At 46.0% G+C, this 18,459-nt stretch overlaps 3 protein-coding genes across 3 annotated transcripts; 1 reads left to right on the forward strand and 2 right to left on the reverse strand.

The window, feature by feature from the left end:
- Positions 1-6,862: 6,862 nt before the first annotated feature.
- Positions 6,863-10,516, reverse strand: LOC117855990 (uncharacterized). Its single transcript, XM_072293926.1, has 9 exons — positions 10,430-10,516; positions 9,884-10,292; positions 9,722-9,781; positions 9,454-9,546; positions 8,665-8,751; positions 8,380-8,556; positions 8,163-8,282; positions 7,453-7,664; positions 6,863-7,235 (listed from the first exon to the last, which is right to left on the reverse strand). The coding sequence occupies exons 1-9, from the start codon at positions 10,514-10,516 to the stop codon at positions 7,077-7,079; spliced, it is 1,404 nt and encodes a 467-aa protein (XP_072150027.1). The 3' UTR covers positions 6,863-7,076.
- Positions 10,517-11,609: 1,093 nt separating this feature from the next.
- LOC117855992 (protein transport protein SEC13 homolog A) lies at positions 11,610-14,306 on the reverse strand. The gene is made up of 2 exons (XM_034738397.2): positions 14,146-14,306; positions 11,610-12,874 (listed from the first exon to the last, which is right to left on the reverse strand). Exon 2 carries the CDS (start codon positions 12,815-12,817, stop codon positions 11,900-11,902), a length of 918 nt encoding a protein of 305 aa, XP_034594288.1. The 5' UTR covers positions 12,818-12,874; positions 14,146-14,306; the 3' UTR covers positions 11,610-11,899.
- Positions 14,307-14,855: 549 nt separating this feature from the next.
- Positions 14,856-18,045, forward strand: LOC117855989 (protein DJ-1 homolog B). Its single transcript, XM_034738395.2, has 8 exons — positions 14,856-15,165; positions 15,291-15,497; positions 15,630-15,779; positions 15,887-16,069; positions 16,937-17,011; positions 17,095-17,295; positions 17,409-17,549; positions 17,645-18,045. The coding sequence occupies exons 1-8, from the start codon at positions 15,136-15,138 to the stop codon at positions 17,819-17,821; spliced, it is 1,164 nt and encodes a 387-aa protein (XP_034594286.1). The 5' UTR covers positions 14,856-15,135; the 3' UTR covers positions 17,822-18,045.
- Positions 18,046-18,459: the final 414 nt, after the last annotated feature.

The raw sequence follows: 18,459 nt of genomic DNA on the forward strand, positions 1-18,459 counted from the left end.
ACTCCAGGTCCTAGCAATAGGTCACGAGGCAAGGCACCTGCAACCCCTGAGGCAAGTGATGAGTCCGAAGGTAACGAGTCCAAGGATGACGACCCTACCTATGGTGAGCATCTGGAGATGTCCAACATGTTTGATGCTCCACCTGTGACTCAGACACAGGGAGAGTCCAACCTAGTTGTATTCTCAATTGCTAAGTACAATTCCCAAAGAGTCGTACACCTTGATGATTTCCTTTCAATTTTTTATAGGTACCTGCAGCTCCAACCCGGAGGCCCTGCCGGCGTCGTTCCCATGACTACACCGACATTGGCAGTGCTAATGTGTTGCCCACGCATCCAAGGAGGGAGCATCGCCCAAGGGATCCTTTCAACCCTCCGAATTAGCGGCGTCCATGTCAATAAAATTTGCATGTCTCAAGTGTGTTGCAGGAGGTGTTGGACTGTAAGACTATGTTGCAATTTGTGCCGCCTGTGTGTAAAAGACTATTGGAATTTATCGAAATGGTCATATTGTATATCTTGTCTCTGCACCGGTTCACTTTTTGTTTGGCTATTGAATTGAGCGCATATTTGCCAGTTTGTCACCAATAGCTGTAATTTACATGCTTCTCTTGTGGCAGCAACTTGTGGAAGACATGTTCTGAATTCTGATGTAGTCATATAACTCTTGGCTATGAATTGATGTAGTCGTAGTTGAATTAAGCTTCATCTTAAGTTAGGTATGGGTCATGAAACATGATAGTTTGTCACAGTTATGATCCAGCATTTTTTGTATAAATTAGACAATTGAACTTATGACATCTCAATTCTATTTTAGGCAAGATAGATAAACAAGAAAATGGATTTCTGAGTTGCATTTCTTTACGATCAATGCTTATTTACTGCTAGTTATTCTAAGATTTATGTGTCTTCATAGGTGATGCAGTACTTGCTAGAGGAGGACTGACAAGGTCTTGTTAGAAAGTTCCTTTGTTGGTTTTCATATGCCCTTGTCATGGGCAAGAATATCTGAAGAGCCAGAAAGGATTGCAATTTGACTATCCTATGTTGGTGCTTAGACATTGTTTAGATGATGCTGTGATAGCTAGTCCAAAACTGTTAGTGATCAGTGCTAGGTGTTACTACTTCAGTAAGCTGGATTTGCCTTAGATAGGAAAGAAAATTAACTAGATCGCAGTGTCCGCTTGGCATGGGAGCTAAGCACTGCCGCGCCAGGCCGCCTGGTGCGGCAGTACAGAGTTACCATACCACGCCCCCTGGCACGGCAGTGGTTAGCTCCAGCGCCGCGAACACCACAGTTTCAGTATGCCCTACAGATTTTGAAAGCATACTAAAACTGTGCTGTCCAGCGCGGCAATTAACCACTGCCGCCCCAAAGATTTTGACAGCATAGTTTCAGTATGCTTTCAAAATCTTTGGGGTGTACTGAAATTGTGGTGTCTGTGGCGTGGGAGCTAACCACTGCCATGCCAGGCCGCTTGGCGCGGCACCTTCCTACTACCGCGCCAGGCGGCCTGGCGCGGTAGTGCTTCGCCCAAAATCTGTGGCATTTTCACATAGCTATTGTATTTTTTTGGCATGTTCGAAAACCATAATGCCCAGAGCAATATTTTTCTGCCCTTTCAATATACCGCCTAACAACTATTGTAATTGTGCGTAGTAGCTGTGCATGTTGTTCAGCCACGCTAGGCAAGACAAGACGAGACTGGAAGCCCATCAAATCCAGCTACGCTCTACTCGTAATCGATATGGGTTACTAGACGTTAACCAAAGGTTAACAAAAATTATTACAAATTTGAAAGGCCATTTAGTTTAACTCGTTTCCTAATCAATCCCGTCTTTAATTTGCAGCATGTAACAACATCAGAACCATTGCAGTGGTTTGCCTTTGGGCAAGAACCAAGAACATGCATGTCACTGTGAGCCTGGAACGGATCCCCACCTCGGATTCCATCGGAGACCACAGACCATTCAAGGCATGCACATCTATCGATCCGTACATGCTATGGCTTACAAAATGTAATAGTGATGCAAATAACATAATACATAGTTCTCACAATAGAGTTCTCAACAATAAACATAGTTCTGTCACAAATGAATATAGTTTTCACAATTAAAGAAACATATGTACCAACTCAATGAACACGTTCATCTAGTCGGAGTCATCTTCATATAGTAACTCATCATCATCATCATCATCGCGCAATAATAACTCCCTTCCCTTTCTTATCCACATTAACCTTGTCACACTTGCCAAAGGTCATGGCAACAAGTAAGTCGGCAACAAGTGCCTTCATCGCCTCCATCTGTGGCTCTTCCGCCCTTTCTTATAACTCTTCCATTTCAATCCTCCTCTTCCTTGCCTTAACCTGCTGCAAATATTTTTTCCATGAACCCTTAGGGTATTTTGCATTCGGATCAACAACAAAACCTATGCGATCTCTCTCCTCCCTCAACCTTTGTTTCTCCAACTCCCTCTCCTCCTGCAACTTCCTCCTATTTTCTCTCCTCTCATCTTTAGTTAGAGACCATGGATACTTGGTTCTATTCTATATCCAATACTTAATAAGAGTTTCCTTCGCATAAAGTCCTTCAGGCTTCACTCAGTCTCCCGAATCATGTCTTGGTATATTTTTCCCCATAGTAAGTCATTGTCAGGTATAGGCACATCATACTCCGCCCTAATCTTTTCTCTCAGATCTTGTGTTTCTCTTGACTTCCATGGTTCTGATTTACGATCCAACTTTAACAATAAATCATGATGACCAGAAAAGTCTTCCCAATCACATGGCCTTCCCTCCTGCAACAAGATGTTCATATTGTTATAAATTTGTAACAATGGATACACATTTCACATGTAATGGCATAAACAATCAACAAAAAAGATGAATAGTTACTCACCCAGTACTCGTCATGTGCATCATCACAGAATGAACCATATCCAATCTCAGAAGGCACCACACCTTGTGTTGCCAATATACCACACTTGCATCTATCACTGGGAGAGGACACACATGGTCATGGTGCCTTTCCAGCCTCGAACTCCCGCACTTGCTCCTCCGTTGGCCACATCGGCTTAGGCCCATAGATGTACTCATTAAAATCACATAGCGGCCATCCATCCTGCATAAAACTAGTGACAAGATTACACGGTGCCTGTAAAAAAACTATCACTGCTTCCTACACATGATCCTAACATTTTCCTACTAAACTTACATGGGTCGTTAGCGAGCATCGAAAGAATGGAGTGAACTTAGGTGGAACCCCTAAGTTAGAGCGCATAAGCTTAGTAGCAACTCCATACTTGCACATGGGAGGATCCCTCACACGCCTACAAGCAGCCTCCTGCTTCTCCTCCTTGGTCATTCTAGGTGGGTTTGGTGGAGGAGGAACCCAACGCCTAAACTGATGGTATGGTTTAAGCTGCGTGCTATCATATGGGAATAGCCAGATCCTAGGATCATATTTGTCGAGTCCATCTATCCACTGAAAGAAATTATAGGGCGCGGCAGGCATAGGATCAAACCTCCATTTGCACACATAGAAGGTTCTTCCGGCGGTCTTTGGGTGCCTTGATTGTTTCACCTCAGCTAGCATGCCACAACTACAATTTGGTACCGGAAGGGCTGGAGGTACGGGAGCATCCGCATTGGACTCGCCGACATAATGCATGTACCCCATATGCCGCTTGTATTCAAACCCGGTCGTCATCATCGCACCTACACAACAAGTGACCAAAAATTAACTAAATGATCCATCTACTTTACCATACCAACTATACACATCAATTGGACATATTGCACAAATAAACCTACCAATGCCATGTACAATACACAAATGGATCAATAACTAGCTAAATCTAAGCATGCAACAAGTTCTACACGTAAAAATCGCCGGCAGAGAATCTACTGCGTATGAACTAAGCATCCAATGCTACGTAAGAACATTTCATTTCATCAAAAATTTGAAACAACATCCGTAACTCTAGGTCACCTAAACATCCACCGATCTAGCAAATGGTATGGTAAAATAAGGAAAAAAGTGGAGAAATACCTCCCAAGGACGCGAGGATCGATTCCCCTAATTTCCTCACAAAAAACACTGGATTTGGGGGGCATTTTGGGGGGCCGAGGGGCGGTGCCGAGTTGGAGGTGGAGCTCGAGTGTTTCTGGAGGAAGGAAGAGAGGAGGGAGAGAGGAGGAGGGAGCAGACGCACGGCTGTAAGGTGCTGCCGCGCCAGGCGGGCTGGCGCAACAAGCGCTACGCCGGGTCAGCGCCGTGAGAGCGTGGCACCTTTGCCGCGCTAGTGCATGTGGTGCGGCATAGGCTTCCTGCCGCGCCACGGGCCGCGGCGCGACCAAAAGGGTCACGCGGCGCAAATAAAGTTGGAGAAGATTTTTTTTAAATTATTTTTAAAAAAGGGTTAAAAAAAGGGGTCCATTGATGGATGAGCCTGAGAGGTCCGGGGAAGCCTTGTCGGCCTTGGGCCTGGCTAGGGGTTATACACAGCCCTAGATGAGCCATATGTGCTGGATCCGGACTACATCCCCGACCTAGGTAATCTTATATAATTTTTGGAAGTTGGGAAGATATATGACTTCTTTTTTTGAAACTTTAAGATATATGACTTCCACTTTGAGATTATTGTACACATACATCCAACGTAAATGAAATAAGCGGGGCAGGCGGGCAGCCGACTGAGCATCTGAGCACTAGTTGCAAGCAATAGCAGCAGGAAAACAAGACATGTAAACTTCCTTTAGGCTTCCATTTTGAATGTATGCAACTTTGGCTTCAACTTTCTTTCAAACCGTAAAAGCGTTTTGGATTCCATTTGAACTATGGCGTTATTTAGGATGTATGCAACAAAACAAGATCTTATATGAATATGTTTTAACTTTTCAGTTGTTTTGAAAAATCAACATTCGAAATATACTGGTTCACCATTTTGAATATGTATATTCAGCAATTTAGATGTACTGCGCTCAACATTTCATATAAAATGTTGAACTTGTTCATTAGAATTGTTGAACTAAGTTTTAATAAATGTTGGCTATATCAGTATTTTGAACATGCTAGATCATAAATATTTCGAAAAAAAATAATGAATCGTTGACACAAACTACAAAAGATAGAATAAAAGAAAGCTTTGCCTGCCAGTCTGCCACCGGCCAGTCACTCTCGTGTGTAAGCTCTGCAGCTGCATGGCTGTGTTTGTGTGTTGGGCTCCTGCACTGCATGCTGCTCGCTCCTCGCTCGGCTGCTGTGCTACTGCCTGGCTTGTCTGCTTGCAATTGGACTGCGGTGGCCCTTGTTGGATAATGTATACTGATGGCGAGGGCAAGGGGAATTTCTCCTGTTTCCATTTCCACGGTGAAGATCCTGCCCTGTGTGACTCGTTCAATTGTATTGGATGGATGACGCAGCAGTCAGGGTTGTCTCCTCTCGCCATCGCCGGCGAACCACGCCACACATATATTGCGAAAATTTGGGGGCATACGCGTACTATGTCAAATTGACAACACCAATCACCATTACCCCAATAAGCTCCGCCACGAAGGGAGATCGACTATGTGAAAAATTTCAAACAGTTGAAAACCAAGTGTGGACATACAAATAAAAGTCTGCATGCACTTCAGGTCAGTAAGAGAAAATTTGAACAGCTTTACACGGGCTCAACTAGAATTTACAGTCATGCCGATGGATGTGTTAGAGATGAAAACGCCTCACGTTCTCATCCTCTGTGAGATTGTATGAAGCAACTAAGGAGATTTGTAAGCTACACATGCTTTCCCCTGGAACCAGACACATGGAGCTTCTTCTTGCAGTTTTACAGGACCTCCCAGTCACTTTCCAGATCGTCCGATGAAGAAACCAGTCGATATCCAAAGTTTTCGTGCTGTGGTAAGGCGACAGGTCGTTGTTTTATCTTACTTTTTGTAAAAATATGAACTGTAAAGCTTCGATCACGGCAGCATAAAAAGAAAATTCATGGCAAAGCTTCCAGCACCGAGCAACGGGAATTGGAATTTGGAAAGCATCCAAACAATTGTCAGTAGCTGTCGCTCGCTCACAGTACGTAGCTGTCAGACGCTCATCGATCAATCAATGGCGGCCTGCCATGCCGAGCATGCTATACCTCTATATAAGGGCGAGGAATTCTGCCTCATTGTTACGTTGCTCAAGTCCATCCTGATTATTCTCCCTCCCCATTGCTAACTTCTGGCCTGGTTGTGACTATATATATCGATACAGTTCAGTTGCGTAGATTCAATCCAATATGAGGCGCAACAGCGGCATGATGGCCATGTTCCTGTGCGCAGTGCTTTTTGGATCCCTACTTGCAATGCAAGCACAATGTATACTCGATCAGCTATTTGCTTATGTGATCATGTTATTAACTTTGAATTTTGTAAGAGTGAGTATTGTTGATGAGCACTGACTGAAATCCCGATCCCTGCAGCTGCAGGTCGTCCTCAGCTATTGGCCGGTGCCAGGAGGCCTGTGTCAGTGTATGAGAGAGAACGAGGACATTGTTGTGTGCATGGCGTTCAGGTGCAATTTCTTCAGTCCTAATGGTACGTGCTTCTGCTGCACGGGGACTGGTCGGAAGGAGTATTGCTTCTTGACGTATACAGAGTGTAGGGCTACTTGCGACTTTTGTAAACCCCCCAAGTGCTGACCATATGCATAGTAGCCATATCTCTAACCGGGCGCGCGATGGAATTGAAGTCAAGCGGTGGATGCATGTTAAACAGTAGTTGGATCCTCAGATAATATTGTGATGTTACTTGAGATGAATGTGTCCATGGTTTTTATTATTTGCGATGAATGTGAAAATTTTCAAACAGTGGAAAACCAAGTGAAGGTACATATTTGTTTGTATGCATTTCAGGTCAGTAAGAGAAAATTTGAACAGACTCAACTAGAATTTACAGTTATGCCGGTGGATGTGTTAGAGATGCAAACACCTCGCGTTCTCATCCTTCTGTGAGGTTATAAGCAGCAACTAAGGAGATCTGTAGTTTACACACGCTTTCCCCTCGAACCAGACACATGGAGCTTCTTCTTGCAGTTTTACACGATCTCCCAGTCATGCTCCAGATCGTCTGATGAAGAAACCAGTCGACATCCAAGGTTTTCCGAGTCCTGTGATCCAGCAGGCATGGCCTGATGTGTACTCACCTGCTTCTTTGACCACCGGAGCTTACTCGACAAGTTCCTCATAAACATTTTCTGCAAGCAGCAAGAAACATCAGTTCCCATATTTCTTCAGAGACAACTGTTTTGTAATGTGATCTTATTCCCTTAAAATTTTCCACAAGCACCTTTTTTTAGAAGTTTCAGTAAAGATCAACCTTGAGCTGAAACGAGCTCTCCCTACTAGATTTACATGAAGCAGACATTACGATGCAATACACCAACAGCACCACCGTGTTTCAAATAATATTACCTGAAATGATGCATTGTTTCGTTGAGGGACTGGGGCCACCTCAATTTCGTCATTTTCCATGTGCTCCTGGCCATCCCTGAGGTCTTTTATATCAACAGACTTAACTATATCAACAGACTTAACCATGGTATCAGTTGTCATATTTGGATCATCAGCACAGTTAGGAAAATCTGAGCTCGATTCATGTGAAATGCTAGTTCCTGCAGAAGATCCTGTAGGAAGCATAGAAACATGACATTATTCACAGTGATGAGGAAAAATATCTAAAAATGCTTAAACCATGATTAAAATTAGAATTGATTAAACGCACTAGCTAAGTATTCTTATTATGGACGATCAAAATCATACTTCATAAGAAGGCATGCCTTTAATTTTGTAATAAATAGTCAGTACACTTGCATATTACTCACTTATCTCATCACTCAAATAAGAGAATGTGGAGAAAATGGGCCTTCAAATATATTAAATTACTAAACACTATCCCAAGTAAGGCCATCACCAGTTTACTGAAGTATAGAAGTTTGTATATTACATGAAGTTATTTTTTACTATACGGATGAACAAGTCAGGCAAACTTTATTACCAAATACTAAGATGTTGGGAAGATTCGGAATAGTTTGCTGTCAAATGCATTTTTGCTTCGAAACACACTTAAACACAACTGGAGAGAACACATGCATGTCACATTTCAGAAGTGTACAGGTACAAACCATGAGTGGTTGCTTCCACAGGAGCATTTGCACTGTTTGATACCATTTGCTCTTCAGAATTTGCAGTAGAATCTTCTAGCAGCAGTGCTTCAAAAAAAGTAGCAGAATCTACCAGAATATCTGTGAAAATTCAGTATTTGAAGGCACAGTAAGTAACATAAAAATAAATTATATGTGCCTTTATCATTCTTATCGATAAATATAGCTAGCAGCTTGCCTGAATGCCCAGAACAGTGAAGTCCAGCTTGTTCCTCCTTGTTCAATGCTTGAGGTACATAATTATCTTGGGTTGCTTCCACAGGGTCGTTTGCACTGTATGATACCATTTTCTCTTCATAATTTGCACCTTCTAGCAGCAGTGCTTGAAAGAAAACAGCAGAATCTACCAGAATATCTGTGAAATTCAGTATATGAAGGCACAGTAAGTAACATAAAAAAATTATGTACCTTTATCATTCTTATGGATAAATATAAGCTGAGGTTATAATTTTAAGCAGCTTGCCTGAATGTGCAGAACAGTGAAGCTCAGCTTGTTGGTCCTTGTGCAATATGTCTGGTACATAATCATCTTCGGTAATGGTGGTGGAATCTGTCAGGACATGTACATCATTTTTTCAAAATGTAACAATAGATCAACATATCGATGGTGGGTGGATAATGGGTTCAATAAGCCAGTAATTATCTAATAATGATGCACTTGTTAACTTTTCTTTTTCAAGTGAACAATCAAAATCATTATAGGGCACACTTTTAATCTTTTAAGATCAAATATTCAGCATGTTTGCATTTCAACTGAGCCTTCATAACAAGTAGGGCCATCATCTGGTTTAATAAACCCTGCTAGAAGTTTATATACCTCGCATCAAATTACTTTTCACCAATTAGGACAAGCTGCTGCTAGACAAATTTAATTACAAAAGAATTTTGTATGTATTCTTGCATTTACTAAAGTACTAAATAAATGAAGTTGATATGATTCAAAACAATTTACTTGTTATATGCATTCTTGCATTGAAGCTCTTTTAAATACAAGGGGAGAGGTAATAACAGAAAATTATGTCACATTGAAAAGGTGAGAAGGTGCAAACCATGCACTGTTACTCCGACAGGGTCATTTGCGCTGTGTAATACCACTTCCTCTTCGTAATTTGCTCTAAAATTTTCTAGCGGAATTTCTCTGCTACAAACAGAAGAAACTGCCAAGAATATGAAAAGCACGGTAAGTGACATAAACTAAGGATGTGCCTTCCTCACTCTTATGGATGTGGATAAGCTGAGGTAAGGAATTTGCCTGAATATCCAGAACAGTGTCCAGCTTGCTCTGCCACTTGATCTGTTTCCAGAGCATGAGGTGCATGTTTATCTTGGGGTATGGCGGTAAGTCCTGTCAGGTCAATAATTTCCATTATTAAAACAAATGTGAAAGGAGATCAAAATTAATGGATGTAATAAGTCAATGATCTAGCTATGGAATTCAAGTGTAATCTCGTGGAAAAAAATATAAAAATTTACACTATTTATATTAAAAGTTTGCAATGATCTCATGAGAAAACACGAACCACGTGGTTGTGGTTTTACGGAAGTCTCCGGATTCCATAGAATAACTTCCTCAGAGCTGTCTGAAAGGAGGAAAAAGGTGGGAAAATGATACAGAAAAATAATTAGTTAGGCGATAAGATGTCAATAAATAGAAATAGAGTGTCTATTAGAAAAATTTGTACCATATATTTCACTTGGTGAGGTGTCCTCTGCCTCTGGCAAAAGACGCAGATCATTAGCTTCAATGCAACCTCCCTCAGAAGTATTTTCTGGGTACACATGATTCATCAAGGACAGACCTGTACTTTCACTTGATGAAAATGATTCAGTTCCATGAGCATCATTACCTACGCAGCCAGTAGAACTGTTTTCCGCAGTTATGAGAGATGCAGGAGTAGAGGCTTCAGTATTTGGTCCAACTAGCTCCGATTCAACAGATGTTGGCGAAGATTCAGTGATGACATTGCTACTAGATTGATCCTCCTCATTTAGCACCTCATCATCAGTAAAGGGAGCAAAAAATATTTCCTGGACATCTTCAATGAACTCAACAGCCTTATCATGAGCTGAATCTAGATACTTGACCGGGAGCTGTCAAAAATGCGAGAAATAGATACAAAGCATGGCCAAGAAAATCATATCTTATAGATATCTAAATATAGGAACAAGCCAAGATAAAAAAAAATGCTTAACATCAAAGTTAGGAGAAGGCAAGGCACTACTACTACCTCTATGAACTTTCTCACAATTTCCTCCATGTCGAATCCACCCATATGTGAGAAGTCAAGATAATCCGAATCAATGCTTCTCGACATTAGCCTCTTTTTTTTCTTTCTGTCATAAAAGGATGGAAATACCCTGTTTCAGAGTTGCACATTGGAAGTTCCAAATGAAGTACTAGAAAAACACTAATGTTGCAATATCTTTTCAGAAGCTTATACAATTTCTACCAAGATTCTAGAAATAAGATCCAGACATCTGATTCAGGGCCGCCTATGAATTGTATATTTACTAGATTTGCATTGAATTATTTATTGATATTGAGTTGTATAAATCCGAGTTTATGCACAACAATCGGATCGTACATAACTACAATCAAATACTAACACATGACAATTCACGTTCTGTTTTTAATGGCATGCGGTTCTTCCCGCATGATGTTTGTCACACCTGATTTTAACGCCAGGACTGATTGCTATTTGCTAAATGTATGCAGGTTTCATATGACTTCAAGTGCTGCAGCTCAGTTTTTTGAAACTCTAGCCTTAAAGCGCAGACGTGCTCACCGGCGGCGGGAAACGAGAGCTGGTGGCGATGGGTCGCCTTCACGTGGTAGGCAAGTTGCAGACACGGGAAGCCGACGGCGAGGCGTCCTCCTCAAGGCAGCGGGCTTCGCCGGCAGTGAGGAGAAACGGCGGCGGATCCGCACGCCGACGGTTGCGGCGGTTGAAGACGGCGGCAATGGCGGCGCAATAGTCTCGGCGTCAGCAGGGGCGCGCGTAGGTAGGTAGAGGCACGGGTTCTTGGCGCACAAGCCAATATACACCTCACCTGACCCGGCCGCGCGCGGCACACGCCGCATCGTACGGCAACCGAACTCGGAAGATTCAAGCGCGTGCGGTCGGGTCTGCGGGAGAGAGGAAGAGGGAACGGGTTTGCTTCAACGCGTTGCCTCTCGTGTTCAAAACATCTCGGTGATAAAGCCATTGGAGTGATGCGAGCATACTTCTTTTTCGGCCACAGTTTCATTGGAGAAAACTAGCCCTACAAGTAGCTTACAGCAGCAATGAACCAGAACACAGCGTCAGCAATGTAGCGCGCCAAGCATTCCATTCTGCCAAACTTTTGAAAAAGGAAAAAAAAAGGATTCTGGATTTGTGTTTTCTTTTTGGCTTGATATACGTCAAATAATAACAAACCAAAACGGTTGTTCGCGGGTACCAATATCGTGTATAGAATAACAAACATCCGACTCAACAACCTATTCAACAGGGGTGAGAAATCTTAGAATAAAGACATTGAATGATCCACATAAGAACTCAATTTCTCACTTTGGTCCGAGCCGAAACCATCCCTCATACCCCGCAAGTCTGTGCCTTGCTCACTGCTACTGTGAACAGCCTCATGGCCACAGACTTACCTTACAAGAAAACCTGCATTATTGCGATAATATATGAGAGGACGAGGTTTCAAGCGATCTATGGCTCAACAGTGGTAACCTGCTGCCATTCACCATCCACAGCTTCCTTCCACAGGGTCACATTGTTGTTACCGTCGGACACAGCAAGTATATTCCCTGTCAACGACCACGACAGCCTCCACACGGGGGTTCTGAAATCATACAGGACCCTGCCTTCCCACTGCTCGCCTTCTTTCGCTGCTGTCCAGATAACCACGGTCCCATCCTGAGAGGCGCTGGCCATGGTGGACTTTGGGAGGCCAAGGTTTGGCGCCCACGCGACGTCCCTCACCCAGTCCTTGTGCATCTGTAGCGCGGGGAAACAATCCATCCTCCAACTTCCATTGGTGAGCTTCCACACCTTGACCGTGTTGTCGCAGCCACCAGACGCGAGTTTCTGAACATATTCATACTGGCCAGAAGGTCCTGCACTGATTAGAGCACCAGGTGCCATCGAAGGAGCCCAAGAGACTGAGGTCACTCCCACTGGATGCGCCTGATCAATGCGTGTTGTGTCCCAACCTCCATCAGAACGAGCAGTGAAGACTGAAATGTTCCCATCAGATGAACCACACGCCAAGCTTAGACCCAGCTCATGAGGCGCCCATGCAATGGAATTCACAGAGGACTTGTGCTCAACAAAGGTGTGTGCCTGTGCCCATTCATCGGGTTTGCTACCCTCTTTCCAGATGATAACCCGGCCATCATAGCTGCAGGATGCAAGCATGGAACCAAACTTAGGATGAGCCCATGCGACTTGCCAAACTGGGCCCTGGTGTCCACTCAAAGTTGCAAGCTGCTGATGCGAGGCGCCACTTACGCCAATGATCTTTATCGTGTTGTCAGAGGAGGCTGTAGCAAGACGCTTCCCATAGTAATCCATGGCGATATCATGCACCACATCTTGATGCCCGGTCTCAATCTTATGAGGCGGCATTGTTCCTCAGCTTGAAGACACGACAACCAGCTCTTTGGTGTTTACCACGTCAGACTCCTATTTGACAAAACAAATGTGAGGGCATCAGGTCAGAGATATTATAATGCGTGTACACTTAAACTGAAAAATGAGGCCAAGTTATACATCACATGGAGTTGACAGTTTGCAAATTGCAGTAACAATTAAAACAGCCCTCAAGGAAAAAAAATATTTCAGTTTCAACAGTATTGATAAATAACACTGATGGTACAAAACAACAGCTTTGATACAAAAAAAAATCAGCTCAATAAGCTCAGAATACTGCAGAATGCTATATCTATCACAGAATCAGGAAAAGAACACCAATTCATCATGTAGCATGAATGGTGATTGGGGATAATTTTAGATGAGCATTAAAAAGATATAGTCAAGCAGATACATAGAGTGCAACACATTTGGTACAATAACATCGCTTTCAAGTTTTCTGGTACATGTATTTTGCAGCCCGCTCGAAACCATGTATGTTCTAAGAAAACTCTCAAATATATAGGGAAAAAAAGGAGATCCTCAAGACCTTAAACAAAATTTAATGACTGCAACAAGAGCAGCCTGAACTGAAAAGCTGCAGAAGCAGAGAGATTGAACAGAAATATGCAAGCAGTCGTCCTACTAACATCACGAAAATAACCTAGGGGACTGAATGGGATTGAATGTACAAGATAGATACTGCCCTAGCATGTTTGATTGCCCAATTCGCTTTCTGTATCAGCCCAAACCAGCACAAGCAGATCAACTTTGCAAACATTCAGCATGATTCAGTACAGTAGCAAAGCAAACAGTCAAACACCTAGTGATTTTTGTCAAGAACAAATAAAATATTTACATATGGCGTGCAAGAGTCTAGCTGCATCTGCATACATTTGCAGCAGAGGATGTATCTAAAATTCCCAAAGTTGAAATGTTTCTTTGCCGTCGGTCCCTCCTCTCCCTGATGCAAGTTTCCCCAGAATTAGAGGAGGCAAATACGCAAGGGATACAAAGATGCATCCCAAGAACGAGGCGTGAACATGTCCCGGGCACACAGTCAAAACTCGACGGACCTAGGCTAAGAAACCCCTAGATATGAAACCAAACACGCCCACCCTGAATCCTTCCGTAACGCCAACATCCCCGAGGGAATTCCTCCCCCACGACCTAGGCTAGCCCGGCCGAACGCACAAACAAAAAGGACCAAATCAAGACCCTAATCGCCGTTTCTCGGATTCATTCCGGCGCAGGCCATCAGTAACAAATCACAGGCTACTGTGGAGGGGGGCGGAGAATCAGTTCATCGGAGAGCTGTCGCTTACCCGCGGGCGGAGGGGACGAGGAGGAGGAGGAGCGAGCGGAGCCGGCGTGCGAGGAGGAGATGGGTAGATCGTCGCGGCGGAGAGAGAAACTGGCGAGCGGCTTCTCGTCGCCTCCTCGGGTCTGTCTATACGGGCTCGGGCCGAGCCAATCAACAACAACCCGCTCGCTTAGCTCTTGGGCTTTACGCCATGGAGTTGTAGGCCCAATAGTCTTAGCACCGAATGCTGTTGGGCTGGCCCAATCCATCATAATCATCTCTTCTATCTACTCGGTATAGATCAAGGTTTTCTATAAAAAAAAAACTCGTAGATCAAGATGGATCCGGTCATGAATTCGGGGTACGGAGAGCAGCAAATTCAGTTCGCGAAAAATTAGAGAAACGCGCATAATATCACGGGAGTACAATTATCCAGTCAAGCTCTGACCAATGAGAGGAGCAATTTCCACGGGGGACCTGGCACGGTACGACGACGACGGTAGGCGACAGGACCAGCTTGGGCAGCTTCTCCAATCCCCGTTTCCTTCCACACAAGCTCCCATCGTCTCTGGATGGGCATCGGACCAAGTGAAGTGACCCCATGGAGTTTGATTTGTTGCGTGGAGCAGGCGGGGCCACGCCTTCCGGTAGAGTGGAAAAGACTTGGGTGGTGGGGTCAATGATGGCGGGCCCGTACGGCCGTACCCCTGCCCTCCTGCGTCGTCAATGCGCCCGCGGCGCACGCCGCCATGTCCCGCCGCGTCGCGCGCTTGCATTGCCGCCCACTGACACCGCGCCCGCGCCCGCGCCACCTCCTCCCCCCGGCACGGCACCCCACTTGGCCACTCCACATCGCACATGCCCATATTTAAGGCCCGCCGAACTGGTGCCGTGGTGCGCTCCACTCCTCCACATCACTCCACAGTCCACACCGCCCACCGGCTTCACACGGACTTCGTCGTCGAGCTCGAGCAAGCGAAGCGAGCATCCGGATCCGCCGATCCACCCGGCAATGGCGTCTCCTGCTCCTCCCGTCAAGAAGGTACTCTTCTTCTCTGGCCTGCTTGTCCGTAGTAGTGTACGCTCTCCCGGGGCCTTCGATCTTGCCATCATTCGTCCCGTCGCGCGGCGTAACGTAACACATGGTGACATGGCTTGCTGTCGCAGGTGCTGGTGCCGATCACCGCCGGCACCGAGCCCGTGGAGGCGTCGGTCCCCATCGACGTCCTCCGCCGCGCGGGCGCCGACGTCACCGTCGCGGCCGCGGGCGGCGCCGACGGCCTGCTCGTCGAGGTCATGTACGGCGTCAAGATCGTCGCGGACGCCAACGTCGCCGACTGCGCAGACGCCTCCTATGACCTCGTTGCCCTCCCCGTAAGACGAGTGAACTAGCCACGTCGCACGCGGTGGCGGCCGGCCGGCCGGTGCTCTGCCGCCCGGCGGCCGCTCGCGCGCACCCTCCCGTTTAGCTTTGCGCGCTGATGATTCACCTCGGCGGTTGTGCAGGGAGGGGTCCCCGGCGCGGCCAACCTCCGCGGCTGCGGCGCGCTGGAGAGCATCGTGAGGAGGCAGGCGCTCAAGGGCGGGCTCTACGCCGCCATCTGCGCCGCGCCGCCGCTGGCCTTGGGGCGCTGGGGCCTGCTCGACGGCGTCAAGGTAATCGATCGATGCCACGTCTGACAGATCTGTCTCACTTTTAGTTTACATGTACACACGCGTGCGCACAAAAAAAAATTGTGGTTGTTTAACTTGCTTTTGTGCAGGCGACTGCTCATCCGGCGTTCGTGGAGAACTTCCCGGCCGAGGTGACCGCCGTGGACGCCAACGTGGTGGTCGACGGCAAGGTCGTGACGGGAAGTGGGCCAGCGACGGCGATGGAGTTCGCCCTCGCCCTCGTGGAACAGCTCTACGGGAAGGACAAGGTCGACCAGATTGCCAAACCAATGGTACGCGTGCGCTCTGATTCTGATTCACACAAGGAACCAAAAGAAACGATGCTCGCTACTATTAGAGTTTAGAAAGCCGGTCAACCAAAATTATCTCTCACATCATCCCGTGTCTCATATAGTTGTACTAGCTAATGGTAGGCGATGTGCTCGCCAATAACGAGACACATGTTCATCTAGCTACACATGCCAATAAGTTGTATCTGGAAGAACATGTTCCATCACTCGGTCGTTCGCTCGGAGCACATATATTTAACAAGTTTTTGGTACAATTTCTACACGGAACCATTTGATTTTTACCAGAAATGGTAAAAAGTCATATGTTCCAAGTTTGGCCACAAAAAGGTGTGGAGTATATGAATGATTTGTCGAGACAAAAAGGTTGAAGTGGGGATAAGAAGGAATAGTTTCTAAATTAAATTAAATCTGTATAAAGGAGTGTAAGGTATAATTTACGAAAAGGGGTACTGCGGTGTCATTTTGTGAGATCAGAAGCATAATTTTCAGCGAAAACCTGGTATTGTCTATTGGTAAGGATAGGTCGATGGGGCATGTGGAAATGCCAAGACAAAATCATTGGTCGGCATGAGTCCTTATGGGGCCTCGCAGCTGTTGAGAGTTGGTGTGATCGTTGATTGCCCATGCTTTCATCCTATAAAGTTTATCCACGAAATCATTACTCTCAAGTCTCAAAAGAGGATGCTTACCTGCAAACCCCAAGTTTACACTAATGCTAAGTGCCGTTGTACAGAATTTTGTCGCGTCACCACAAAATGAGCAGTTTTTGAACGCTAAGTTATGAATTTGCTATAAATGATGACAGAACAGATCAGCTAATGATCCTTTGTCGTGCCTGTTCTCCTTCAGCTCGTCAGATACGAACATGGGTATACCTTCAAGGAGCTCAACCCGATCCAATGGCAATGCAGCGGCACGCCCAAGGTACTCGCTCACGTTTCCAAGATCTGAAACATGCCGCATCCATAAGAAAAGTTTCCTTCTGAAACCTTCTCGGTTTGCTTCAGGTTCTGATCCCGCTTGCCAACGGGAACGAGGACATGGAGGTGATAACGATCATCGACGCGCTGCGCAGGGCCAACGCGGACGTCGTGGTGGCGTCGGCCGAGGACGGCGTCGAGGTCGTCGGGCGCTACGGCATGAGGATCGTCGCCGACGTGCTGCTCGGCGCCGCCGCCGACCAGCAGTTCGACCTCATCGTCGTGCCGGCAAGTCGTCGCTAGCTCTTGCTACCCGCTCGATACATATATGTATATATCCTGCCGAACTGGATGCCTGTCGCTGATGAAGCTCTTCTCTCGTTCCTCGTTTGATCGATCAGGGTGGAATGCCCGGCGCGAAGACGCTCGCCGGGAAGGAGAAGCTCGTCGCGCTTCTGAAGAAGCAGGCGGCGGCGAACATGCCGTACGGCTCCATCTGCGACGCGACGGCTCAGGTGCTCGAGCCGCACGGCCTCCTCAAGGTACACCTGACCTCAGTGCACGCCGGACAAAGATCGATCGATGTGATCTCGGTTTGTCTGATGACCTTGGGAATTGCTGCACGATCGAACTGCAGGGCAAGAAGGCGACGGCGGCGGACGGCAGCGAGTGCGAGGATAGGGTGGTGGTGGACGGGAACGTGATCACGAGCAGGAGCCCCGGGACGGCCATGGAGTTCGCGGTGGCCATCGTGGAGAAGCTGATGGGGCGCGAGGCGGCGCGGGAGGTGGCCGAAGGCTTGCTCTTCGTCTGACGGAACGCGGCGTGCGCCGCCGTGTCGCGTGATCGTGCTGGCTCTCGATCGAGGGAGATTGCGTTGTGCAGCGAGTGACGGCGATGTCTGATCTGTGCGTCAGCCGGGCACGCTGGAGAGTAATAAAGTTGCCTGCTTTGCGTCCTTGTACCAGGACATCACGACCGGATGCGTGCCTGTGAATGAACTACGTGGATTCATCATAAAACGAATTTTGCCATGGACATGTCACACGTCAAAGCTACCACTGAATTCCTCAGCGAACAAACAGAAACTGCCGTTGGAGCACTTGAATGTAGTAGTACTACACATTGCTTATGACGAAAATCCTGGTTCAAACAAAGACTTTCGACATCGTTTTCAATGGGAAACTTGTGGAGTTTTTTAATGGCGACATCATTTTCAAATGGAAGAAAATGAACTTGAATGAGACAATTTCGAAGACTTTGGTTGTTGCTCTTGCTCATCCCACACACTGAAAGTCTGAAACCTTCAAGTGTCTACAGTGCATGTCCTTGTCGCTGTCCAGAGAAGAGGACACTATCGCACTAGCTAGTCGCGGAAAACAAAACAGTGATGAAGTGACGTGGAACTTTTAAAAATTTAAATACATTTTCATACAGCAATTATGAAATTAT

This window comes from Setaria viridis, chromosome 5, assembly GCF_005286985.2.
Source record: "Setaria viridis chromosome 5, Setaria_viridis_v4.0, whole genome shotgun sequence".
Classification (NCBI taxonomy): domain Eukaryota; kingdom Viridiplantae; phylum Streptophyta; class Magnoliopsida; order Poales; family Poaceae; genus Setaria; species Setaria viridis.

Bases quoted from the DNA above. Each gene is read 5' to 3' on its own strand.
- LOC117855989 (XM_034738395.2), top strand. From the start codon at position 15,136: ATGGCGTCTCCTGCTCCTCCCGTCAAGAAG. The intron at 15,166-15,290 runs GTACTCTTCTTC...TTGCTGTCGCAG, and splicing joins CTGCTCCTCCCGTCAAGAAG to GTGCTGGTGCCGATCACCGC. The intron at 17,550-17,644 runs GTACACCTGACC...ATCGAACTGCAG, and splicing joins AGCCGCACGGCCTCCTCAAG to GGCAAGAAGGCGACGGCGGC.
- LOC117855992 (XM_034738397.2), bottom strand. From the start codon at position 12,817: ATGCCGCCTCATAAGATTGAGACCGGGCATCAAGATGTGGTGCATGAT.
- LOC117855990 (XM_072293926.1), bottom strand. From the start codon at position 10,516: ATGTCGAGAAGCATTGATTCGGATTATCTTGACTTCTCACATATGGGT. The intron at 8,752-9,453 runs GCAAATTCCTTA...ATGTCCTGACAG, and splicing joins ACACTGTTCTGGATATTCAG to ATTCCACCACCATTACCGAA. The intron at 8,283-8,379 runs GCAAGCTGCTAG...GAATTTTCACAG, and splicing joins TCACTGTTCTGGGCATTCAG to ATATTCTGGTAGATTCTGCT.